Genomic DNA, 27,579 nt, shown 5'->3' on the forward strand with positions numbered 1-27,579 from the left:
AATACAGGAAGTTTTCCATAACTTAGGCACCTTTTTGAGCCTCAGAGAGAGGTTGAAAAGTTGCTGAAAAACCTCTGCAAGCTGTCCAGCATACACCTTAAGTACTCTGGGACTGATCTCATCTGGTCCTTTTGCTTTGTTGGCCTTTAGTTTAGCTAGTTCCTTCCTCACCTGTTCTGTGGCAAAGGCTGGGCCTGTGTATTGTGTTGATGAGGAGTCAGATGATGAGGGCAGGGGAGGAGTTATTGGAGGTGAGGTATACTTCAATGTTGTATGGCTGCTGATAGAGGAGATGGTATCAGTGGGCAATGGGGAGGCAGCATTGGCAGAGATGGTGGGTGGGGTGATGTGAAGAGACCCCAAGGCATCAGCTAAGGTCGTGTAGGGAGGAGGGATGGTGTGCGAGGACACTGAGTCAGAGTAAGAAGCAGAGGTGGTGTCAAATCTATTAAAGAACAGGTTAAGTTCATTAGCAAACTTTGAGTCTCCTTCCACAGCAGTGTATGACTTCTTATAGCCAGTCATTATTTTCATCCCATTCCACACCTCTTTGATATAGTTCTGTCTCAACTTGTGCTCTACTCTGTCTCTATAGAGCTGCTTTGCCTCCCTCAGCTTCCTTTTGAGTTCCTTCTGTGCTGCTCGGAGTTCCTCCTTGTCTCTTGCCATGAATGCCCTCTTCTTCTTATTGAGGAGACCTTAAATGTCCTTATTTATCCATGGCTTATTATTGGGGAAACAACGAACTTTTTTGGATGGAACAATAATGTCCTCACAGAAGTGGATGTAATCTGTGATGCAGTGAGAGATGCCTTCGATGTCCTCACCATGAGCGTCCATGAAAAGGTTCCAGTTTGTAACCCTGAAGCACTCCTGCAGGGCCTCCTCAGCATCCTTTGACCAAACTTTCACATACCTCATGGTAGCAGACTGCTGTCTTACTACGGGCTTGTATGTTGGTACTAAATATATTAAGTTGTGGTCTGATCCACCAAGTGGAGGCAGGGCTGAAGAGCTGTATGCCTCCTTCACATTGGCATAAAGGAGATCAAGAATCTTTTCTCGTGTTGCACAGTCCACATACTGTTTGAAGTTGGTCAGAGTTCCAGAAATACTAACATGGTTAAAATCGCCATTAATTAGTATAAGGGCACTGGGGTGTTTTGTTTTCCCGACAACTGTGTGGATGATGTCACATGTACTCTGTGCTGCAGCTAATGGAAGAATGTAAACAGTCACAACGATGGCCTGTGAAAACTCACGGGGCAGGTAGTATGGTCTCAGTCCAACCACCAACAGCTCAATGTCTGGAATACAGATACAGTCTTTCACTGTTACATGTCCAGGGTTGCACCATTTGGAGTTAACAAAAACTGCGAGACCACCTCCTCTTTTCTTGCCGCTCTGTTTGCCTCTGTCCGCTCGCACTAGTGAGAACCCAGGTAGTTCAAGTGAGCTGTCCAGTATATTTTTATTCAGCCAGGGCTCGGTGAAGCAAAGCAAGCTACACTCTCCGTACTCTCGCTGGCTGCTAGCTAAAGCTGTAAGTTCATCCACTTTGTTGCAGAGTGACCTCACATTCCCCATAATAATTTTTGGGAGAAATGGTTTAAATCTCCTACGTTTTTCTCAATGCTTTACTCCTGCTCTACAGCCCCTCCTGCGCCTCCTCAGGTCTTGGGGGATTTCAGGTTTTATACCAAGAAGCAGACTTGTTTCCTTGAGAGCTAACAGTTGCTCTCTTGTATAGATGCCGTTGCCACAGAAACGTAAATTTTCTGATGCAGTTTCCATAATCTCTATATGTCTTTCCACAGGAATTCGAAAAACCCAACTCATCCACTTTCATCCGTTATCAGAGAGAAAGCATAGATCTTGATTTGACTTGGATTAACAGATGATAATTCAGTAAAAATCTTGCACAAAACAAAAAACAAACAGAGGAGCTGCTATAACAGGCTGCCACCTAACAGGTGCCATTCTAGAATTCTAGAATGCCCTCTTCTACTGGTTCAGGAGGTGTTAATGTCACTGGTGATCCATGGGTTATTGTTAGGATAGCACCGTACTGTCCTAACTGGAAGGACAGAAATGAATGTAGTCAGCAATGATGTTGACTCTCCTGTCCATGTGAATGTCCATTTCCTGCTGGACAGAACTGCCCTGACTGTCATCATATACAATACATAATTAACTAAATAATGATAGTCAGGCTCAAACCAATTGTCAGTGCTGCTTGATATTTTTTGGTAAGAGGAAGCTTCTGCACACAGGGTCTGTATGTGGGCGGAAGATAGATCATGCTGTGATCAGATCTACCCAGTGGTGAAAGAGGTACGCTTTGGTGGAATGTACACAGCAATGGCAACCATGTATTGAATCTCATCACTTCCTGTTTTAAACTCACATTATTTTTATTATTTTAATAATTTTGTGGTAAAAATTTGTTTATTTCATCCAGAATGTTTTCTTAAAAGGTATAACTTAACCATCTGTTCATCATGTTCAGCTACAATCTTGAATCTACATTTATAACCTTTGGGGGTTTCCAATATTTTTTTATCAATGCAATGCATGACTGTCTATTCTGCCTGTCTAGTGACCATCACTGCTCACTACTTTTTACAATGCATTGTGGGAAATTTTGAGGGAACTACTTTTAAGTTACTAGCAATTTGGACACCACTACAAAATAGAGTGCTCACTATATAGGGTCCTATATTGTGATTAGGAAGGACATTCAGACACAGCCATAGCGTGCGCAGAAACCAACTGAGACGAATTCAATGTCCGAACAGCAGACAGTCTCTTTCACAGTCACATTTAGGGGATTAACCAATTTCTGGTTTAAAAATAGGATACCTCCCTCACCTTTTGTCCTTCCGTTCATCCTTAATAAAAAAATAAGAAACTACAAAAATCATGGGGCTACTCAGACTTGTTGCCACTCAGATCTTCTTTTCCTTTTAGCTGCTCCCTTCAGGGGTCGCCACAGCGAATCATCCGCCTCCATTCAACCCTATCCTCTGTATCCTCCACACCCACACCAACTATCCTCATGTCCTTCTTCACTACATCCAAGAACCTCCTCTTTGGCCTTCCAGGCAGCTCTAACCTCAGCATCCTTTAACCAATGTATTCACTGTCCCTCCTCTGAACATGTCCAAACGATCTCAATCTGACTTCCCTGGCTTTTTCTTCAAAACATCTAACATGAGCTGTCCCTCTGATGTACTCATTCCTGATCCTATCCATCCTCGTCACTCGCAGAGAGAACCTCAACATCTTCAGCTCTGTTAACTCCAGCTCTGCCTCCTGTCTTTTTCGCAGTGCCACTGTCTCTAAACCATACAACATTGCTGGTCTCACCACTGTCTTGTACACATTTCCTTTCATTCTTGGTGACACTCTTTTGTCACACATCACACCTGACACTTTCCTCCACCCATTCTGACCTGCTTCACTTCACGAATCTTCACTTCTTTTCCACACTCCCCGTTGCTCTGGACTATTGACCCTAGGTACTCAAAATCCTCCACCTTCTTCACCTCTACTCCCTGTAACCTCACCGTTCTACTTGAGTCCCTCTCATTTACACACATGTAGCCCGTTTTACTGCGGCTAACCTTCATTCCTCTCCTTTCCAGAGCAAACCTCCACCTCTCTAGATTTTCCTCCACCTGCTCCCTGCACTCACTACAGATGACAATGTCATCTGCAAACATCATGGTCCACGGACATTCCTGTCTAACCTTATCTGTCAGCCTGTCCATCACCACAGCAAACAAGAAGGGGCTCAAACCCGATCCTTGGTGCAGCCCCACCTCCACATTGAACTCCTCTGTCACCCCTACAGCACACGTCACCACAGTCTTACAGCTCTCATACATGTCCTGCACCACTTGAACATATTTCTCTGCCACTCCAGACTTCATCGTACAAAACCACAGCTCCTCTCTTGGCACCCTGTCATACGCTTTTTCCAGATCTACAAAGACACATTGCAGCTCCTTCTGGCCTTCTCTGGACAGTGGGTACGGAAAGTATTCAGACCCCTTTAAATTTTTCACTCTTTGTGTCATTGCAGCCATTTGCCAAAATCGAAAAATTTCATTTTATTTCTCATTAATGTACACTCAGCACCCCATCTTGACAGAAAAAAACAGAAATGTAGAAATTTTTGCAAATTTATTAAAAAAGAAAAACTGAAATATCACATGGTTATAAGTATTCAGACCCTGTGCTCAGTGTTGAGTAGAAGCACCCTTTTGAGCTAGTACAGCCATGAGTCTTCTTGGGAATGATGCAACAAGTTTTTCACACCTGGATTTGGGGATCCTCTGCCATTCTTCCTTGCAGATCCTCTCCAGTTCTGTCAGGTTGGATGGTGAACGTTGGTGGACAGCCATTTTCAGGTCTCTCCAGAGATGCTCAATTGGGTTTAGGTCAGGGCTCTGGCTGGGCCAGTCAAGAACGGTCACAGAGTTGTTCTGAAGCCCCTCCTTTGTTATTTTTGCTGTGTGCTTAGGGTCATTGTCCTGTTGAAAGGTGAACCTTCGGCCCAGTCTGAGGTCCTGAGCACTCTGGAAGAGGTTTTCTTCCAGGATATCTCTGTACTTGGCCGCATTCATCTTTCCTTCAATTGCAACCAGTCGTCCTGTCCCTGCAGCTGAAAAACACCCCGACAACATGATGCTCCCACCACCATGTTTCACTGTAGGGATTGTATTGGGCAGGTGATGAGCAGTGCCTGGTTTTCTCCACACATACCGCTTAGAATTAATGCCAAAAAGTTCAATCTTGGTCTCATCAGCCCAGAGAATCTTATTTCTCATAGTCTTGGAGTTCTTCATTTGTTTTTTGGCAAACTCTATGCGGGCTTTCATGTGTCTTGCACTGAGGAGAGGCTTGCGTCGGGCCACTCTGCCATAATGCCCCGACTGGTGGAGGGCTGCAGTGATAGTTGACTTTGTGGAACTTTCTCCCATCTCCCTACTGCATCTCTGGAGCTCAACCACTGTGATCTTTAGGTTCTTCTTTACCTCTCTCACCAAGGCTCTTCTCCCACGACTGCTCAGTTTGGCTCGATGGCCAGGTCTAGGAAGAGTTCTGGTCGTCCCAAACTTTTTCCATTTGAGGATTATGGAGGCCACTGGGCTCTCAGGAACCTTGAATGCTGCAGAAATTATTTTGTAACCTTGGCCAGATCTTGCCACAATTCTGTCTCTAAGCTCCTTGGGCGGTTCCTTCATGATTCTCATTTGCTCTGATATGCACTGTGAGCTGTAAGGTCTTATATAGACAGGTGTGTGCCTTTCCTAATCAAGTCCAATCAGTTTAATTAAACACAGCTGGACTCCAATGAAGGAGCAGAACCATCTCAAGGAGGATCAGAAGAAATGGACAACATGTGAGTTAAATATGAGTGTCACTGCAAAGGGTCTGAATACTTATGACCATGTGATATTTCAGTTTTTCTTTTTTAATAAATTTGCAAGAATTTCTACTTTTCTGTTTTTTTCTGTCAAGATGGGGTGCTGAGTGTACATTAATGAGAAATAAAAAGAACTTTTTTGATTTTGGCAAATGGCTGCAATGACACAAAGAGTGAAAAATTTAAAGGGGTCTGAATACTTTCCATACCCACTGTACTTCTCCATCAGCATTCTCAAAGCAAATATTGTATCTGTGGTACTCTTTCTTGGCATACTTTTTGCCACTCAGATCAGTGCATTTAAAAAAAAAAAAAGAAAAAAAAAGAAATCATCAAGTAGAATATGCTTACTTACTGTCAAATGTCACCAAACCTTCAACAGACTGCAGGGTAATAAGTATTAGTATTAACTCTAGTATTAACCTGTTGCTGTTTATCTTCCAGGTATTGACAGCAGGAGAAATGAGGGTAGGTTGGGCCAGACCAGGATGCCTCCCAGACAAGGACCTGGGATCTGATGACCAGGCCTTTGTGTTTGATGGCTTCAAGGTGAGATTGCTCATTCAGTCACACTACAAATTCCATCTGTTCAGTGCTTATTACTAAAAGTAGTAAGCAAGTAATTCTTCTTGTATAAAATCCTGTCTTGAAAGTTGACATTTCAAAATTTTTTTGATATTGTCAAAATGACTGTTCATAAACTTATTTTCATAAACTTATTTTCATAGGCCCAGCGCTGGCACCAGGGCAATGAACACTTTGGGCGTGTCTGGCAGACAGGAGATGTGGTGGGTTGCATGGTGGATCTGAACGAACACACCATGATGTTCACACTCAATGGAGAAGTGCTGCTGGATGATTCTGGCTCTGAGTTGGCCTTCAAAGATTTTGAAGTTGGTGAAGGTAACTGAAAACATTCTTAATATAAAGTAAATTATATGAAGGATATTTTCACAGTATGAGAGGGCAATTTTCTTTAAATTAAGGCATAAATTTGGGTTTAATTTTGGATGTGGTTGAGATCGCAACCCATGGATGGGAATTGATAAGATTTTAACAGTACAATTCTTTATCGATTCCTGATCAGTTTTCTTTGTTAAGAAACACTAGACTTGCACAGGTTTTTAGCATCAGTGCTATATTATCTCAGATTCTGAGGATTCCCCAGAATTCCACCAAAATAGAGGAATACGTCGAGTAAACAGAGCTAAAACAGTTACTATGTGCCAGTCAGGTTAGGAATGGAGGAGGTGGTGGAGAGAGAGCGTAGAAGCTTACAAAACCATATTTAATGATGACAGAGTTAAACAGGGACAAAAATGAAACAAAATAATACATACAATAAACAAAATCATCTATATAGAAGTAAGCTAAAAACAATCCAGACAAGAGGAAAACTCCAATGACATGTCTACTGAACACCTCCAATAATACAACTACAGGTCATTATAAAAAAGCAACAAGGAAAACATCCACACCCAGAGAAGTGGACAACAAAATACCATCAAAGGCAGGCCAACAGAACTAGCAGAGTAACCCTAGTCCAAGTAATTACAAAAGTTCACCAAAACATGAACAATCATAACAACAAAACAATTATGGAGGTGGACTGCACAGATTGATTCACAGCCATATGGTAAGTGTAACACTAAGGAGAGTTTTATACCAGACTTCATTGAAAACATCCAGCTGCTCTTGATGAGGAGGTGGGGATGTCTTGGGGAACTCGGCAAACGATGTCAGACAGCTCCGGTAACCACACCCTGAATATGCACACAAACATGCACACAGACACAAACACACACACAAACATGTACAACGCTAATAAACTTTAGTAGGTGATCTTGACTTTGCCCATCCATGTTTGCAGAAGCATCAGATGGACTCAGTGGAGGAGGTATTGCAGCTGCATTTGCAACCAATAAAGGATGCCTGGGAGGAATCAGGCCTAAACAGCAATAATTGGAAATGGTAGTCTGTTTCTATTGGCAGAGGACTTTTGACTAGGTTGTACTACTGCAAGTTCTGTGCGTAAGCAGCTTTTTAAGCAGCTTTGAGTGAGCAGAAGAAAATCTGTGTGAGCAATCCCATCTGAGTGGGAGTGCTACGTTTTGAGCGCAAGCAGAAAAAACCCATGTGTGAGAGCAAAGTTTTGAGTGCGAGCAGAGAAAAATTATACACTCAAAATACCACTTAATGCTCATGAATTTTGAAAGTAGAATAATGCCATGAATCTCATTCTGAACCTTTGATGGCTTACCAGCCCTGGTGATGCAATACTGCACAAGAGAGAAAACTGTTTTATTTTAAAAGTGTAGTTGTGATGGAGTTTATGGCCATAGTTTACATTGTCCCAGGTATTCCTACTCTCACTTTTTAAAAACAAAGCATGTCCAGTGCGCGACTGAATGTGCCTGGTATAGACACAAATGCAAGACTGACGAAGAGCTGACACAACGTGTCTCACATGAAACAATATGGCAAAGACAGCATCACAGCTAAATGTAATAACCGTCTGTCAGCTTCTAAAATGGATGAAATAAGAGAATATTCATATAGAGTTTGATTTTTCTTAGTAAAATAAAGATCTAATCCTTTTGTGTGGTACAAATGTTGGATATTTACCCTCTGGAATGGATGTGCTGTTCAGTTATGAAGCAGTGGCATTCATGCATTTTTTGCATGGAAAGATTTCTCGACATGTTGTAGGTGCTTTAATTGTTTCACAGTAATATTGCTGTCATATTTGTTTGTGAGATTCAGCCACACTTCTGAGGTGATGATGCACGCGCAACTGTCGGCATGGATAAGAGGAACTGATAAGCAAGAAGGTGTAAGATTCTGATGGATCGTAAAATTTAAAACCAGGTCTTAATTCCCATCCCTACCTATTTAGGGAATGTCTGAGAATATACCCAAGCTCCCTCATTAGGCAACTAGGCTCTTTTAAGAAGAAACATACCAAAACTACATATCCGAACGAGTGCATAGTGTACAGTATAAATTATTCATTTTATTATTATTATTATTTGTTTGCTAATTACACTGACCTGAGAAAGCCAACCACTTTAGCATGTTTTATTTTATTTTATATTATATTTTTTCATAATGTACATAAAACGTAGTATTAGCATTTGTTCTCTCTTCTTTGTGTCTTAGGCTTTATCCCAGTTTGTAGTCTGGGTGTGTGTCAGGTGGGAAGAATGAACTTTGGTAAAGACGTCAGCACTCTCAAATACTTTACCATCTGCGGCCTGCAGGAAGGCTATGAACCATTTGCTGTCAACATGAACCGAGACATCACCATGTGGCACAGTAAGAGGCTGCCACAGTTTGTACCTGTCCCGCCAAACCATCAGCACATACAGGCAAGAACAGTCATCTGAAACACAGCCTGTACTCACATGGGAACATGTACTAGATAGTCTTTGGTAGGATCTGTATCACATTTAGATTCCTGGTACAACTAGTGGTATTGGACTGAAATTGAAGATACATGGACATGTATAAATAATTTTGGCTTAGTATGTTTTTTCCACAAGCAAATGTAACTGTAAATACAGTGGGTATGGAAAGTATTCAGACCCCTTTAAATTTTTCACTCTTTGTGTCATTGCAGCCATTTGCCAAAATCAAAAAAGTTCATTTTATTTCGCATTAATGTACACTCAGCACCCCATCTTGACAGAAAAAAACAGAAATGTAGAAATTCTTGCAAATTTATTAAAAAAGAAAAACTGAAATATCACATGGTCATAAGTATTCAGACCCTTTGCAGTGACACTCATATTTAACTCACATGTTGTCCATTTCTTCTGATCCTCCTTGAGATGGTTCTGCTCCTTCATTGGAGTCCAGCTGTGTTTAATTAAATTGATTGGACTTGATTAGGAAAGGCACACACCTGTCTATATAAGACCTTACAGCTCACAGTGCATGTCAGAGCAAATGAGAATCATGAAGGAACCGCCCAAGGAGCTTAGAGACAGAATTGTGGCAAGGCACAGATCTGGCCAAGGTTACAAAATAATCTCTGCAGCATTCAAGGTTCCTGAGAGCCCAGTGGCCTCCATAATCCTCAAATGGAAAAAGTTTGGGACGACCAGAACTCTTCCTAGACCTGGCCATTGAGCCAAACTGAGCAGTCGTGGGAGAAGAGCCTTGGTGAGAGAGGTAAAGAAGAACCTAAAGATCACAGTGGTTGAGCTCCAGAGATGCAGTAGGGAGATGGGAGAAAGTTCCACAAAGTCAACTATCACTGCAGCCCTCCACCAGTCGGGGCATTATGGCAGAGTGACCCGACGCAAGCCTCTCCACACACATGAAAGCCCGCATAGAGTTTGCCAAAAAACAAATGAAGAACTCCAAGACTATGAGAAATAAGATTCTCTGGTCTGATGAGACCAAGATTGAACTTTTTGGCATTAATTCTAAGCGGTATGTGTGGAGAAAACCAGGCACTGCTCATCACCTGCCCAATACAATCCCTACAGTGAAACATGGTGGTGGGAGCATCATGTTGTCGGGGTGTTTTTCAGCTGCAGGGACAGGACGACTGGTTGCAATTGAAGGAAAGATGAATGCGGCCAAGTACAGAGATATCCTGGAAGAAAACCTCTTCCAGAGTGCTCAGGACCTCAGACTGGGCCGAAGGTTCACCTTTCAACAGGACAATGACCCTAAGCACACAGCAAAAATAACAAAGGAGGGGCTTCAGAACAACTCTGTGACCGTTCTTGACTGGCCCAGCCAGAGCCCTGACCTAAACCCAATTGAGCATCTCTGGAGAGACCTGAAAATGGCTGTCCACCAACGTTCACCATCCAACCTGACAGAACTGGAGAGGATCTGCAAGGAAGAATGGCAGAGGATCCCCAAATCCAGGTGTGAAAAACTTGTTGCATCATTCCCAAGAAGACTCATGGCTGTACTAGCTCAAAAGGGTGCTTCTACTCAACACTGAGCACAGGGTCTGAATACTTATGACCATGTGATATTTCAGTTTTTCTTTTTTAATAAATTTGCAAAAATTTCTACATTTCTGTTTTTTTTCTGTCAAGATGGGGTGCTGAGTGTACATTAATGAGAAATAAAATGAAATTTTTTGATTTTGGCAAATGGCTGCAATGACACAAAGAGTGAAAAATTTAAAGGGGTCTGAATACTTTCCGTACCCACTGTAGGTGTATGGCTACAAGCGGAACTAATGGAAACATTGCAAACATTTGTCTTTTTCTTTTCCTTTTCAGGTAACAAGGATAGACGGGACCATGGAATCATGCCCATGCCTAAAGGTCACCCAGAGGTCTTTTGGCTCACAGAACAGTTACACTGACATTACCTTCTACAGACTGAGCATGCCCATAGAGTGTGCAGAATCCTTCTCCAGATCCTCATCTAATGGCAGTCTCTTTTCACCTAGGAGGGTAACATATGCACACACACACTTGTATTTCTATCTTTGTGAGGACACTCACTGATGTAATGCATACTCTAGACCAGGGATGTGGGGGAGTTAATTTTCTGGTACTGTTGTGGAGGGCACCAATCAATAGGCTGAACTCAATTCTGCATAATAATAATTTTATCACTCTATAAAAAAGCTGTAAATCGTATAGTTTGGATAAACTTCTTCACGTAAGAGTAGACATTCCAATTGGGTACTGTAAATATGAAATAGGCATGGTAAGAAAGCCAGCATCAAATCATCATTTAATTAATGACAAGAATGATTTTGAACAAATATACATTGTAGGTAGATCCAAAGAGAACCAACATCTTTGGAGCATGTCTCCTCAAAGTTCTCCTCTTTAAGAGAACAATAAAAATCTAGCAATGGTACTGATGTTTTTCCATCAGTGTGTCAGTCAATCAATTCAAGCTGAACATCATTGAGGCCATTATTCACACTGCAAGTGAAGGGAGAAGAAATTGTGTGCATTTCATTCTCAACTGCCTTGAAGTCTTCAAATCACCTTGAAAACTCACCATGTTGTGCCCGTAACATAGATGAGTACCTATGGAGGTGATCAGTTGGTAGTGTGGCTTCTTGTGGTGTGGGCGGGTGGGTAAATGTTGCCCTCTAGTTGGCTTGAAAGAAAAAGCAAGATCAGCCATCTAGTCTGCATCTGAGCTCTGGGATATCCTTGCCTTTCTCATCACAGAATTACACAAATCTCTGCTCTCACGTCCCATACCCTTTTAAGCACTTTACCCAGGCTGAGCATCTGACAGCTGTGTAGTAGCCTATGTCACCATATTCAGTTTCATGCTCTTCCAAAAATGCAAAAACTGTCTGTGATTCAATGCTCTTGCCCTGATGAAGTTAACATTAGTTAAAGTTAGTTTTGGACATTTATTTTGTTTGGTTTTCTGTATTTTCCAGTGTTTATCAGGGGTAGCTTTGTCTTCTTTTGTAAGATTACTTTCACCTGTGTTTAGTTATCCTTTGTTTGTCTATTTATACCACCTGTCCTTCTTTGTTCTTTGTTGGAGCATTACATGTATTTGTGTTGTGTGCATTATGTTGTCTGTAGCTGTGAGAAGGTTTGTTTTTGTTTTATGTCCGGAACGCCGAGTGGCGTTATTGTTTGCCTGCCTGCCTGCCCGCCGAGTGGCGGAGATATTTTATGTGTTTTGCCCGAGCCTGGTCAATCCAGGTTAATAATGCCTAGTTGGCGTCTGCATTTGAGTCCTACCTCTCCTTCTTCATCACCATCACCCTCCACAAGGCGAGGCAGTGTTGCCTAGCATTACTTCAGCCCTTGACACCAGCTCACCAATCAGAAAGGCTGGCTTTTCAGTCTTCCGCACTCCAGTCCCTGGCCAGAGCCCGAACCCACGGCGAGACGGCCAGAGAGCCCGAACCCATAGTGAGAATGCCAGAACCTGAACCTCTGGCCAGACTGCCCGAACCCCCGGCCAGAGTGCCAGTGTCCCAGTCTCCGGCATCCCAGTCGCCAGTGTCCCAGTCTACAGCGTTCCAGTCTCTGGCATCCCAGTCTCCAGTGCCCCAGTTCCCGGGTAGCCTGTCAGCTGGTGTGCCCAAGTCCCTCATCACTTCCCTGCCCAGAGAATAAGCGTCCTTCCGGATTTCCCAGCCCAGATAACCAGATTCCCTCCTGTCATCCCTGCCAAAGTCCCTTCTGGCCTCCCAGCCCAAGAGACCAGAGTCTCTTGTCGCTGCCCAGCCCAGAGAACCAGAGTCCCTCGTTGCTGCCCAGCTTAGAGAACCAGAGTGTGACGTCCCAGACTAAAACTTCCGGTGGGGGAGTTTTATTCTGAAGAGGCAACAGGATTCAGTAGAGTCACAGTCGTGGCACACTGACTCATTAAATTAATGATTTTCACCTGGGAGCTTTTTCACAGCTTAAATAGCAGACCCGGGGCAGCAACAAGCTGCCAGGTTGTCTGTTGGGATAGGAGATATCGTCAATAGCTAATAACTGGTGAGTCCATGCTTGACTTAGACGCTAGGAGGAAGGAGGACTGGATCTCTTCGAGGGATCACTCCAGAGAGAGCAAGAGACCCAGGAGGGACACCGCTTGATGTTCAACACCCAGCCAAACTGGTGACACGGCGAGAACTGCACCCATCCCTTAACCAGGAGGATCAGGTGTGCTACTCGCCAATCTCTGAAAATTATCATTAATTTTTTCCTTTTTTTTCTGTCTCACTCCAAGAATTGGAGAGAACGGTTATGGAGAACCACGGATAGATGGTCAAGTCTGACGTTGCTCAGCGAGCACTAGTACCAGTGAGGACTACAACGCCATCACCAGGATTGATTCTTTTTCACAACCAACTCCAGCAATAAACCCTCGCCATTTACTTTGGTCCCCTGCTCTCGACCAGCAAGAGCCGGTAGTTCTACTGGTGTAAATACTATTTAATGAACATTGTTTGTGTCCCTGAGTGTTCTGTGTGGGGAACTGTGATCCAACACCACGTCTCACATCAATCATGACACAGAGTCCCTCTTCTCTGCCCAGCCAGAGTCCCTCTTTGCTGCCCAGCGTCTGGAACCTCAGTGCGCCGACGTGGTCGTCCCCGCTGAGGCTCCACACCAGAGCCCAGTCCCTCAGTGTCACAGCGAAGGCACCCACGCTGAGGTCCAGTCCCCAGAGCCAGAGCGACACCTGTTCCTTCCTCGCCTGAGGGGCCATCCCGAACAGCCTCGGACCTTTGTCTGCCTGAGAGGCCGTCTTCCCGAATGGCCCCAGATCTTCTTCTGCTTCAGAGGCTGTCTTCCCGAGCATCATGAAGTAAAGTTTGAGTTCCGGTTTTGGACTTTTATGTTTTTTTTCTGGTGTTTATCAGGGGTAGCTTTGTGTTCTTTCGTAAGATTACTTTCACCTGTGTTTAGTTATCCTTTGTTTGATGTCTATTTATACCACCTGTCCTTCTTTGTTCTTTGTTGGAGCATTACATGTATTTGTGTTGTGTGCATTGCGTTATATATGTGTTATCTGTAGCTGTGAGAAGGTTTGTTTTTGTTTTATGTCCGGAACGCTGAGTGGCGTTATTGTTTGCCTGCCTGCCCGCCGAGTGGTGGAGATATTTTATGTATTTTGCCCGAGCCTGGTCAATCCAGGTTAATAAAGCTTAGTTTGCGTCTGCATTTGGGTCCTACCTCTCCTTCTTCATCACCATCGTGGCTCACCAAATCGTAACACTATTTTAGTTACATCAACAACATAGTTCATTTTTAGCACTGACTTACACAGTACCTCCTGGTGTATAATGCAATGAAAAAGTACCAAGCTTGACCTCCATGAACAAATCACTCCCCGTCGACTTCCCTTTCATTGGCCGCATCACTGCCAGCTCTTCCATAGCCTCAGCATCTTTGGTTATCCCACATACAAATATGAGTAGCTGGGCTGTGTCATGGACATCACAGCTCTCATCCAGCTCTCATCCAAAGCCAAGGAGAAAAATTTTCCACTTTCTTTTGCAACTGATGTCCCAAATTTCCTGCAATGTACTCAATTCTTCTCGCTACCGTTCATTTGGAGAGGGATATTCTCAAATGATTCTTTTTTTCTCAGGACATAGTCCAAACACTACTTGATAAACTTGCCAACGGAAAGTAGCTTACTGTTTTTCACTATTTTGTGGGAAATCACAAAACTGGTCCTGACTGCTGCATCACTCAATGTGTAAATTTTGGTAAAAAGTCCCTGCTGCCTCAGTGAAGTTCTTGTATTATCCACGTTTAGTCTCGTAATGGTGATTCAAATTATAATTCAGAAATCTCATCTCCACACTAAGCACATGGCTTTACCTTTGACTTCAGTAAACAAATTAAAAACTCTACATTCTGTATCAACCTTATGTTTTTTAACAGGAGCTAACATTTTCGAGGGTTACAGCTAATGGTACATTCAGATGATGGACTAACCTCCACCAGCCTCTGATGTAGTTGTAGCTCTGGTGGTGTGATTGGGTGTGAAGTGCTACGCATTTAATTTGCATACTGTGCTCTGAGTGAGCTCAGCCACAATATTTGCATAAAGTTGATTTGATTTTAACTTTAAATTGACGTGTCGCTCCGTGTCTTTTGTCTCTGTTGCACTCAGCGTGGTATAACAAGGGACTGCGCTGGATTCCACTGATTTTGAATCGTCTCCCACAGACTTTGCACGGGCCAGTCTGGGACAGGCAAAGGGCTGGATGTGGTGCATGGCTGTTCAGTGCCCAGGTCTGTTCTAGACCCAGCCTAGTCAAATGGCCACATTCCACACGCACAATGTGAAGGGAACTCAAGGGATTGGGACTAAACTGCTGTGCAGCCTTAAGAAAACCACTTATCAGTGAAGCTAATTGGAAAAAAAGGCTTCAGTTTGCTAGGGAGCATAAAAATTGCACTCTGGAGCAATGGAAGAAGGTCATGTGGTCTGATGAGTCCAGATTTACCATGTTCCAGAGTGATGGACACATCAGGGTAAGAAGAGAGGCAGATGAAGTGATACATCCATCATGCATGACGTCAGCTGACTACCTGAATATACTGAATGACCAGGTTATTCCATCAATTTTCACACATGGTTTGGCCAACAAAGAGTCCATACCTTAACCCCATTGAGAACCTTTGGGATGTGCTGGAGAAGACTTTGCACAGTGGTCCGATTCTTCCACCATCAATACAAGATCTTGGCAAAAAATTAATACAACTCTGGATGGGAATAAATGTGACATTGCAGAAGCTTACTGCCTACTAAAAATGTCTGGCCCAGCTACATTTTTTTGGTTTGAACACCTGGCCCAGCTGAATTTGTAATTGAATACCCTGCTCTAGACTGTCATCTGGTGGATTCACTATTTTAAGTTCTGTTTTGCATTGTTAGATTGGATTTTTCCTCCAGGTTTGTGTTCTGTTCTGTGTTTTTCTGTGTATTTCTGCCTTAGTTGATAATAAACCTGTGTACATTTGAATTCTGCATTGCCCTGCGCCTCTGTTATGTGACACTGTTATGCTTAGCACACTATTTCTAAATGCCTGCCTGTGACAGGAAAACTCTCTAACTTATATTCTTCTGCAAGTGTAAATAGAAGGGTTAGGTACTGAGCTGAGTATATGTGTGGTATGTTCACCGTTTGTTTCAGCAGGACCTAGAGGACTTCGAAGCGGTGTCAGACTTTGAGGTCCTGATGAAGTCGTCTCATGGTCACAATGGTCCCAACGGACCCGAAAAGGACGAATTCAATAACCACAAAGATTATAATCAGGAGAAGCCGTTCAAGCTCAAACAGCGGTAAACCCTCTGTCTCCTCATTTAAAAACTAAACACTTTTTAAATGCCGGCCGTGTTGAATAGTAAACATCCAACACTTTTTTGATATCTGACTTTATTCTATATCTCACTTTTGCACTATAGTACCATTTTGTCATTGTGTTTGATCACCAGTTTGAAACTTAAACCAAACGTCTAATCTCTCAGGTTCATGTTGAAGAGAAGCAAACCAGACAACAGCTGTCCCTCATCTTCTCGACTGTCAGAGGAAGTGATCGCTGATGACAGAGATGACTATGAATTCCTCATGCAAGCCACTACTGTAAGACAATATAGCTACAAAATAAAAAAAATTGTTACTACAAAGTATCCAAGTTTTACAATGTCATTGTTGTGAAGCCCTTCTAGAAAGTAATTGACAGACAAAGCAAACTCTTTCTGTGCAGCACTACTACTCAGTGCGGATCTTCCCTGGTCAGGAGCCCAGTAGTATGTGGATAGGCTGGGTAACCTCTGACTTCCATCAGTATGACCCGGGATTTGAGCTGCATAAGGTCCGAACTGTCACTGTTACCCTGGGTGACGAGAAGGGCAAAGTTCATGAGAGGTTAGTAAAATCCCAGCCAATTGTTATAGTTGTAACAATTTTATGGACACCATGTGCCATAAAGGGGCAGCACGTTGACTTGGTGGTTAGCACTGTTGCCTCACAGCAAGAAGATTCCTGGTTTGAAACCCTGCAAGGGCCTTTCTGTGTGGAGTTTGCATGTTCTCCCTGTGCTTGTGTGGGTTTTCTCCAGGTACTCCAGTTTCCTCCCACAGTCAAATAACATGTATGTCAGGTTTATTGGTGACTCTAAATTGCCCATAGGTGTGAGTGTGTGGGGTTGTTGTTCGTCTTTATGTGGCCCTGTGATGGACTCGTGACCTTTCCTCTGCCTTTCTCCCAAACAGAGCTAGGATAGGCTACAGCAGATCCCTGTGACCCTAAATAGGAATAAGGAGGTATAGATAATGGATGGATGTGTCATAAAGGCCATGGGATTTCATTACTTTTCATAACTATACCATGTGATTTCAGTAATTACCCCACATTTGACCTGTGAACTAATCACCATAAATGACTATATTGTTGTGACTTAGTGAAATTTGACAAATAAACATCTTTCCCTTTTAAACTTGATTTGTGTCAACTCTGTCAGACACACTGAGAAGTATACAAGTATAAACAAGAATCTAAAGTTCTGAACTATGCTGTAATAGGGTTCAGTTACTCTGATATGTAATAAAATAAAATCTGTAAACTTAATTTGTGATTTCACACTATTCTAAAAACTCAGATTTCTAAATATCATTTTCACACTGTTTTTAATTTTTATATTATAAAAAACAATTCCTTAAATAATGAAGACATAAGAGGATGTATATCAGAGTGTGTAATTTTTACTAGGTGTGTTTGTGTGTTTTCCCCCATCAATAGTAGTAACTGTGTGTTTCTTTTAGGAAGTGACAAATGGAGTGAGACTCAAACGCAGACACAAGTGGTAGAAATGTTTAGATTAATACTATTACACTATAATTCTATTTATTTATAACAGCAAAATAAGGTTTACTTAAGAATCCAGAGCAGTATTGCATAAACCCAGGATAAGCAATTTAGCTAGGATTCTCTATCCAGGCTTAATTGAGCCTTGACTCAGCTTCATGAAAGCAAGTTTAAATAAGTTAATTTAGTTACTACAGAGATTAATACTTTGCAACCTGGCTAAGATTAATCGTAGTGATTTAAGTCCTATTAGAAATTAATATTTTCCATGGTCTTCTACAAATACTGTATGTAGACACAAACACATGCACCTGATGTAGGCACCTCAAGTTAACTAACTACAGCTGGCCCCATCTCATGCATGATGTATTGTGATGGCACTATTTTGTGTGTAAGGACACAAGTGTAGCACTCCACGGTGTACAGCATATGGTGCATTGTGGTATGTTCAGTGTTATGTTTAATGCTAATTAAAGTCAGTTTAAGATCACCCCAGTGACTATAACACTATAGCATGAGGATATTCCTGATCACAATATGTCATTTTTGGATTATCCGCACTGACAGGGACTGCACCATGAGTGGTAAGCGGAAAAGAGGAGGGCTTGCCGTTTTTGTTAACAGATGGTGTAACCCTGCACATATTACAATCAAGCAGTGTCTTTGTTGCCCTGATGTTGAACTGTTAGCAGTTGAAAATTCCACATATCATTGTTTTCCTTGTTTACATTCTGGCTTCTCCACATCTGGGCTCTACTGGTGATGTCAACAAACATCCGAGTGACCTGGAAATAATCTCTGGTGATTTCAAACATGTCAAACATTCTCACCACCTACACACAATATTTGAACTGTCCAACCAGGGAGGGAAAAACTTTGGATTTGTTCTATGCTACAATTAAAGATGCATACAGTGCTTCCCCCATCCCTCCATTGGGCAAATCAGACCATACCCTGGTCCACCTTAAAAACTGCTACATCCCCTTTGTTAAAAGACACCCCATCAACACTAAAACGGTGATAAGATGGTCAGAGGTCTTATGATGGCCTAAGTGACTGGAGTGGAGGATGCCATCATTTACATGCTTAACCACATGTGTAAACACCTGGAAAAACCTGCAAGCACAGTGAGGGTCATGTTTTTTTTACTTTTCATGTGCGTTTAACACCATCAAACCGGCACTTTTGAGTGGAAAACTGCAATGCAGGAGGATACCTCCTCAGTGTCCTGGATTGTTGACAGAGACCACAAATCTCAGCCTGCAGAACTGTGTTTGATAGATTGGTCAGCAGCAGGGGCCTCAGAAGATACAGTCCTGCCCCCTTTTGTATTCACAATATACACCACAAACCTTAGCTACAAGTCTGAGTCGTGTCACCTTCAGAAAATTTCTGATGACTCTGCTGTAGTGGGCTGTATTAACAATGGAGACGAGGCTGAATACAGATCTGTGGTGGGGGACTTTGTCACATGGTGTCAGGAAAACAATCTTCATCTCAACGTGACAAAGACAAAAGAGTTAGTGGTGGACCTGAGAAGGAAGAAGAGACCAGTGACCCCTGTTAACATCCTAGAGGTGGATCCTGAAGTTGTGGAGGACTTAAAATGTCTTGGTGTATACATTGACAACAAGCTGGACTGTTCAGAAAACACTGAAAATCTCCACAAAAAAGGTCAAAGCCGTCTCTATATCTCAAGGAGGTTACAGTCTTTAACATCTGCTGGACTATGCAGCAGATGTTTTATGAGTCTGTTATTGCTACTGCCTTCCTGAATGCAGTAACATGCAGGCTCAAGGTGGCTGACAGCAATGGCAGCTGATCCGGAAGACCAGTCATGGGAGAGAACTTTCAGTTAGAGTGTATTCGCTTTGATCAGTGACAGCCGATGTGACACTGCCTTGAGCAGTGTTATCATACTGAATTACACTGCTGGATTAGTTTGATGGCAAAGGTCTACTTCAGAAAGAGGTTCAGATTCAGTGTGACATCCTGTGTACTACAAGCTACACACCAACTGGATCTAATTACTCCTTCTATTGCTGGCGGTTGCTAACAGCTAACACCAACAACCTCTATTTCATCTGGAAAATGCGCTCATACTCTTTTTCTCAGCTGCTGGCCCTGGAATAACAGTATTCCAGCTGACATTGTGACTATTGTAGCGATTTTGATTTTATTAATTTTCAGTCATGGCAACTTCAATCAATCATCTGTGAAAATCATCAATGAATTACCAAGTCGTTTTCGGGGACTAGCTGTTTAAATTATATAAATGCAATTATCAATTTGGAAATCGGAAGAATGAGTTTGATACCCAACAGTGACTTTATAGCTTCACAACCAACACAGACCAGGAGCGAAAGGATTGAGGTTTCCACCATTTATTAAAGCTGAGTATAAATGATAGAATTGTATACTTCAAATATTACTGCAGATAACATGAATAACAATTGAACTAATCTAATTCTAAGTGATTTTGATTATTAGTAGTCAAAGTGGCACTGTAGTTTGATTACTGACTCTGAGAAGAGGAACTAGCGACAGTAATTACTTAATAAACATGGACAATTTGGAAAATTATTGGGTGGGGCAGTAAGTGAGACACCAGCTGATTCAGAGAATACAGAGAGAGGCAGGTGTAGCCTACTTTGATGTCGTTTCATTGAGGCTGACTGGCAGTACCCCACAATGTCGTTAGTCTGGGTGTTCCCGAGGCCAACTTGTCATGATTTGTGTATCAAATTGTATGGATCACAACCTCGTCTAACACAAGTGCCCAAGACACAGAAGCAGATTATGCCAAAGTTTATTAAATGCAGTACAAAAGAATGTGATGTGGGATGGTGAAGGCCGGTGGTGATGTGTGATGAACCCAAAGAGTCGGCAGGAGTTGGTTTCTCCGACGGCCAGTTCCGGTACCGCCGGGCTGGTCCTCGGAGATGGAGGTGGTAAGTCCGTCGCGGGTCCGCAGAGCAATATCTGACGTGTATGGGTCCCTCTGGGGCCTACCAGAGGCCGGGCTCTTTCCAGACTCAGAAAACAGGAAACAGGAGAAAACCAGGTTAATGAAGGAGTGACACAATAACAAAGCAAACAGTGTTCGCACCCGAGCCTCCTCCGGAGTGAGAGCACAGTAGGTGCCTATATAATGACGACAACAGTCAACAGGTAATCCACAATAGAGAAAGCGTCCCCCACGTCGAGTCTATTCCTCTTCGTGGTAATCACAGTCAAGAGTTAGCTCATCCGAGCTGTAACCGTGAAGCGACAGGAAAAGGTCACTTGCCGTAAGCTACTGATTCCTCCGATCTAAGCAAACAGCTCTCAAATGAACACTTACTTGCCGTAGCGTGAATCCACACGGGAGTTATGGTAACAAACAATCCGGCGATCTGTGTCCCCACGAACCCAGCTACTTAAGCCAGGTCCGCAGGTGACACAGATCAGTAATCAAAACAAGCTGAGGTATAGCACCCAAAACATTTCCCCTTGCCCCTTCAAAATAAAAACCCGGCACCGGAAACCTGGTTTCCGGGACCTGACACAACTTCGGGTAACGAACCTGAAACGCCTCTTTGTCACCGGAGGGTCAGAAGATGCCTTGGGTACCTGACGATGTAGCTGCTGGAAACTCAGCAGGGCTGATGAGTTGCTGTCATATGTCTTCAATTAGTGATTCAAAAGAACGCAAAAACTTTTCTATCTAACTTGTCACTGGTAACTTGAACATTAAAGAAAAATAAGCTATTTACAGTTTGCGCGTTAGAAAAACTAAGTAAGAAAAATGACCAAGGATTCAAATTGAAGCAAAAATTGTAAAGAGGAAAAATGGTAAAAAGGAACGAGCAAAGCTGCGAGAGGTCAGCAGAGCAAGTAGAGGGAGCAAGAGAGTTTCAGAGTGCGACAGAGAGCAAACAAAGGATTGTCTCAATTTTTATCTACTTTGGGCAAGAGGCGGGGATTTCAAAGGCATAAATTGAATCGTTGGTCGGACTACAGAAAGGGAAAATATTAATCCTTTGTTCAAAATTGTGGATTTCAGAGGATCTCATTAAACGCGTGATTACTTCACTGCCACCTTGACTGTTGTAGTACTTTCCTATTAGTCATAACTAAGTTAACACCAGTGTTATTTAGACCATAAAAGGCATGATGGAACCTCAGCCTCAGAGTTGAACTTCTAAACTGTCTGTCACTCACAAAAAAATCCTGCCTCGTTCATTCCCACATATTTGACTCAGGTACCTGATGTACCTTACAGAAACCTGGCATAAACCTGAAACCAACTCAGCTCTGAATGAGGCTTGTCCACCTGGATACAGCTATCTGGAGAGAGCCCGCAGTACGGGCTATGGTGGGGGCCTGTTTGTCCTACACCATAAAGATTTTGAAGTGTCTGCCCTGACACTCTCAAACCTGTCATCATTTGAATACATGGCCTTCAAATATAAACTTTTGCCTCTCATAACATTCTCCTTATTTATCGCCCTCTAAAACCAAACCCAGACTTTCTCCCGGAGATGATCTCCTTTCTCCTTTCTACATCACATCAACAAATGTCATAATACTGGGAGATCTAAATATTCATGTGGATACACCTTCCTGTCACACAGTTTCTGGGTTTTTACAGCTCCTAGACTGTTATAACCACAGACAAATCGTGGATGTCCCAACCTATAATAAAAGACACACTCTGGATCTGGTTATTGCTGGTAGCATGGTACTTATAAAAAAATCTCATGGTTTATGACCTAGGTGTTCCTGACCACAATGTGATTTCAATGGATCTACCTCTACTGACCCCAACTACCAGGCCTAAATGCAAAATTTGCTTTAGGAACCCCAAAAATATTAACCCTCTTCAGCTATCCTTGGACATTCAAAATCTCACACAGCCCAATTTAAACCAGCCTCTGATTGTGTGAACTTTTACAATAAAGGCTTGAAACTTATCTTGGATACCCATGCACCTTTGAAAACCAGGACTGTCTCTTTCATCCACTCTGCACCCTGGTTCATGGAGGATTTATGTAAAATGAAAACTGCTGGGAATGTTCTTGAACGTAGAGTTGTAACTTTAGGTCTCACTGTTCACAAATCAGCATACCACCAACGTCAAAAATCATGCTCGAAAGCACTCCCACTTGCAAGGACACATTATTACTCTAATATCATTAACAACAGCCCTGGAAACTCCAAGCAGCTTTTCAAAACTGAAAGCCATCTTCTTAGTCCCCATACACCCTTACACATCATTGATACAGTGGAGCAGTGTGATCATTTTCTGGCACATTTTAAAGAGAAGGTTGAAAACATCTGCTCCTTCCTTACTCCTTCTACTTCCACGTCGCCAACAGCCACCAATGCTGGACAAGTGCTGCTTGCCACTCTTACTACCTTTGTTAATATCACCCAGGAAGAGGTTGAATCTACAATCTCCAGGACAAAACCCTCCACATCTGTTGGACCCTCTTCTTTTCCTTTTGGCTGCTCCCTTCAGGGGTCGCCACAGCGAATCATCTGCCTCCATTCAACCCTATCCTCTGTATCCTGCTCACCCACACCAATTATCCTCATGTCCTTCTTCACTACATCCAAGAACCTCAATTCAATTCAATTCAATTTTATTTGTATAGCGCCAAATCACAATACAAATTATTTCAAGGCACTTTACAAAAACAAAAAACCCAACAAATCCCTTATGAGCAAGCACTTGGCGACAGTGGAGAGGAAAAACTCCCTTTAACGGAAGAAAAAACCTCCAGCAGAACTTGGCTGAGTTTGGGCAGCCAACTGCCTCAACCGGTTGGCGTGAGTGGAAAGAGAGAGAAAAGAACAGCAACAATAAACAACAAATAGACACTGCAGCTTGGTGGGCCAGTAACTGCACATCAGCGATATACAGCTCCAGGACCGGGGACAACTGCAGAAGGTACAGAGAGAGAACAGAGAGAGAGGAAGAGAGCACAAACTAGGGGAGAGAGAGCGCACAAGGTTAGTGACATTCAGTGGTGGAATATACATGTGAGGGGGGAGGAGAGGAAGAGAGGGGAAGGGAAGGGAGGGAAGGGTTAGGGGAGCTCAGTGCACCGATGGCCCTCGGGCAGTCTAGGCCTATAGCAGCATAACTACGGAATGGTTCAGGGTTACCTGAAGCCAGCCCTAACTATACGCTTTGTCAAAGAGGAAGGTTTTAAGTCTAGCCTTAAAAGTACAGAGAGTGTCTGCCTCCTGAAGGCTATGCCTCCCATTCTGCTTTTGGAAACTCTGGGAACCACAAGTAGACCTGCACTCTGAGAGTGAAAGTGCTCCATTAGGATAATATGGTACTATGAGGTCTTTAAGGTATGAAGGAGCTTGATCATGAAGGGATTTGTATGTGAGAAGAAGGATTTTAAATTCTATTCTGTATTTTACAGGGAGCCAATGAAGAGAAGCTAATACAGGAGAAATATGATCTCACACAGTGAGGCTACATGCACTGTCAACAATATGATCAGTTTGGTAGGGAGTAGGATTGAGGCAGCTGCCCTCCAATGTGTTGGTACTTGGCATAGATGTAAATAAAGATGGAATCATTTTCTTAAATTTATTAACAGCTTGGTCAGATAAACATCTGCTGTAGTGGAATTTTCTTCCAAATGCTGCATGATCAATCATCTTAAGTTCACGAGTTATTAAAGAATGATCTGACAAAATAGGATTATGGGGAAAAATTATTAAATGTTCAATTTTGATGCCATAGGTCAGAACAAGATCAAGGGTGTGATTAAAACAGTGGGTGGGTTTATTAACATTTTGAGTGAAACCAATTAAATTTAATATTAAATTAAATGCAGTGCTGAGACTATTATTTTCAACATCTACATGAATGTTAAAATCTCCCACAGTAATGACTTTATCTGAACTAATAACTAAATCAGAAAGTCTGGAAATTCAGTTAAAAACTCTGAGTAAGGGACAGGTGGACGGTACACAATGACAAGTAGAACTGGTTTTTGTGTTTTACAGTTTGGATGTGAGAGGATAAGAGTGAGGCTCTCAGTCGAGTTATAACTGTTTTGAGGATGAAAGTTTAATAATAGGTTTGAGTGGAAGATTGCAGCTACTCCTCCACCTCGACCTGTGCTTCGAGGAACATGATAATTTTTATGACTGAGGGGGGTTGATTCATTCACTGACATATTCATCCTGCTGCAGTCAGGTTTCAGTAAGACAGTAAGTTAATTTGGTGATCAGTTATCAAATCATTTACTAAAAGAGATTTAGATGAAAGAGACCTAATATTTAATAATCCACATCTGACTGTTCTGGTTTTCCGTTCGATAAGAGGAGTGGTCTTAATTTTTATTAGGTTTTTATGAACTCCTCTTGTGTTAACTGATTTATTTGATTTATATGTTCGAGGGGCAGACACAGTCTCTATGTGATTTGAGGGGGTGACAGCTCTAAGGAAACTGCAGAGAGGAGTTTTAGACTGAGTCTCAGTGTTCCAGTCCCCACTCTGGATTGTCAAACTTTAGGTTGGCTAATAAACGGCCAAATTTGTAGAGATGAGAGCAGCATCATTCAAAGTGGGATGGATGCCGTCCTTTGCAACCAGACCGGGTTTTCCCCAGAAAGCGGCCCAATTGTCTATGAAGCTCACATCGAAGCTCACATCGTCCTCCTCTTTGGTCTTCCTCTAGGCCTCCTTCCTGGCAGCTCTAACCTCAACATCCTTTTACCAGTGTATTCACTGTCCCTCCTCTGAACATGTCCAAACCATCTCAATCTGACTTCCCTGGCTTTTTCTCCAAAACATCTAACATGAGCTGTCCCTCTGATGTCCTCATTCCTGATCCTATCCATCCTCGTCACTCCCAAAGAGAACCTTCAGCTCTGCTCCTTCCAGCTCTGCACTCTCTATTGCTCTGGACTGTTGAACCTAGGTACTCAAAATCCTCCACCTTCTTCACCTCTACTCCCTGTAACCTCACTGTTCTACTTGAGTCCCTCTCATTTACACACATGTACTCTCTTTTACTGCGGCTAACCTTCATTCCTCTTCTTTCCAGAGTGACTCTCCACCTCTCTAGATTTTCTTCCACCTGCCTCCTCCTCTCCCTACAGATGACAATGTCATCTGCAAACATTCCTGTCTAACCTCATCTGTCAGCCTGTCCATCACCACAGCAAACAAGGGGCTCAAAGCCGATCCTTGGTGCAGTCCCACCTCCACCTTGAACTCCTCTGTCACAGCTACAGCACACCTCACCACTGTGTTACAGCTCTCATACATGTCCTGCACCACTTGAACATACTGCCACTCTAGACTTCCTCATGCAAAACCACAGCTCCTCTTTCGGCACCGTCATACGCCTTTTCTGGCCTTCTCTGTACTTCTCCATCAGCATTCTCAAAGCAAATATTGCATCTGTGGTACTCTTTCTTGGCATGAAACCATACTGCTGCTCACAAATGCTCACTTCTGACCTCAGCCTAGCCTCCACTACTCTTTCCCATAAATTCATTGTGTGATTCATCAGCTTTATTCCTCTGTAGTTTCCACAACTCTGCACATCTCCCTTGTTCTTAAAAATTAGACCAGTACACTTCTCCTCCATTCCTCAGGCATCCTCTCACTCTCCAAGATCTTGTTAAGTAGCCTATTCAAAAACTGTACTGCCTCCTCTCCTAAACACTTCCATACCTCCACAGGTATGTCATCAGGATTTCCATTCTTCATCCTCTTCAATGCCTTCCTCACTTCATCCTTACTGATTTTTGCTACTTCCTCACCTCACCTCTTCTATTCTGTGCTCTCTAACAATTTCCTCATTCATCAACTCTTCAAAGTATTCCTTCCATCTTTCCATCACACTTGTGGCACCTGTCAACACATTTCCATCCCTGTCCTTAATCACTCTAACCTGCTGCACATCCCCTTCTCATCTTTGTCTCTCTGCCTTGCCAACCTGTACGAATCTACCTCTCCCTCCTTATTGTCCAACCTATCATACAAATCCTCATACACCCTTTGTTTGGCCTTTGCCACCTCTACCTTCTTTTCCATTCACCACATTCCACTCACTTCATCTGTTAAGAACCTTGGAGTCACTTTCGACTTCCACCTCACATTTGATAATCACATTAAACATCTTTGCAAAACATGTTTTTTCCACTTACGTAATATTTATAAACTCCGTTCCAATCTGAACCTCCATGCCTTTGTCTCCTCCAGGCTGGACTACTATAACAAGTGCGCAAGTATGAACAAATCACACCCATTCTCCACTCATTCCATTGGCTTCCCATACTCCTCCGCACTTTGAGATTTTTTAAAATGTAAAGTGCACTACAAATAAAATGTATTATTATATTATTATTATTATTCACACCTGTGGCTCATTAGCTTTGTTCCAAATCAGGGGCTAAAAAGATACATTGTTGCATTTTTCTTTTGGGTCATTTGTGTTCACAGGGTTAAAGTTGTAAACAAATGTCATGTGTGAACCAACTGTTCTGTCACTGGTCAGAAATCTTACTCAGAAGGAGGAAGAGTTTACCCGGGAATCCATTCAGACCATTTCAGAAGGTGGCAGTAATGTAACGTTGTTTGACAAACGCCATATAAATAATAATAAGAAGAAGTTGTTTACCTGGGAAAAACAAACAAGTAGTATCAACAGTGTGTGTGGCTAGTTTGTTTGGTTGTGTTTCTCTGGCTAATGTATCAGTATTCACTAAACGAACAAAATGGAAAAAACAAAAAAACTTTCTTCTAGTTCTTCGTTTTCTTCTTCTGTTTTGGTTGGCAACCAGGTGCATTACTGCTTCCTCTCTTTGAGTGTGAACCACAGTTATGAGTCTGTTGTCC

At 42.6% G+C, this 27,579-nt stretch overlaps 1 protein-coding gene across 1 annotated transcript in view; it reads left to right on the top strand.

Annotated features, from left to right (window-relative positions):
* ryr2a (ryanodine receptor 2a (cardiac)) overlaps window positions 1-27,579 on the top strand; it is a 289,201-nt gene that overhangs the window by 55,038 nt on the left and 206,584 nt on the right. The window contains 7 exon segments of the mRNA XM_026315769.2: window positions 5,879-5,983; window positions 6,163-6,337; window positions 8,594-8,802; window positions 10,684-10,860; window positions 16,047-16,192; window positions 16,379-16,493; window positions 16,618-16,778. Coding sequence (XP_026171554.1) covers window positions 5,879-5,983; window positions 6,163-6,337; window positions 8,594-8,802; window positions 10,684-10,860; window positions 16,047-16,192; window positions 16,379-16,493; window positions 16,618-16,778 — 1,088 coding nt within the window.

The sequence above is a fragment of the Mastacembelus armatus genome, chromosome 19 (genome assembly GCF_900324485.2).
Source record: "Mastacembelus armatus chromosome 19, fMasArm1.2, whole genome shotgun sequence".
Classification (NCBI taxonomy): Eukaryota; Metazoa; Chordata; class Actinopteri; order Synbranchiformes; family Mastacembelidae; genus Mastacembelus; species Mastacembelus armatus.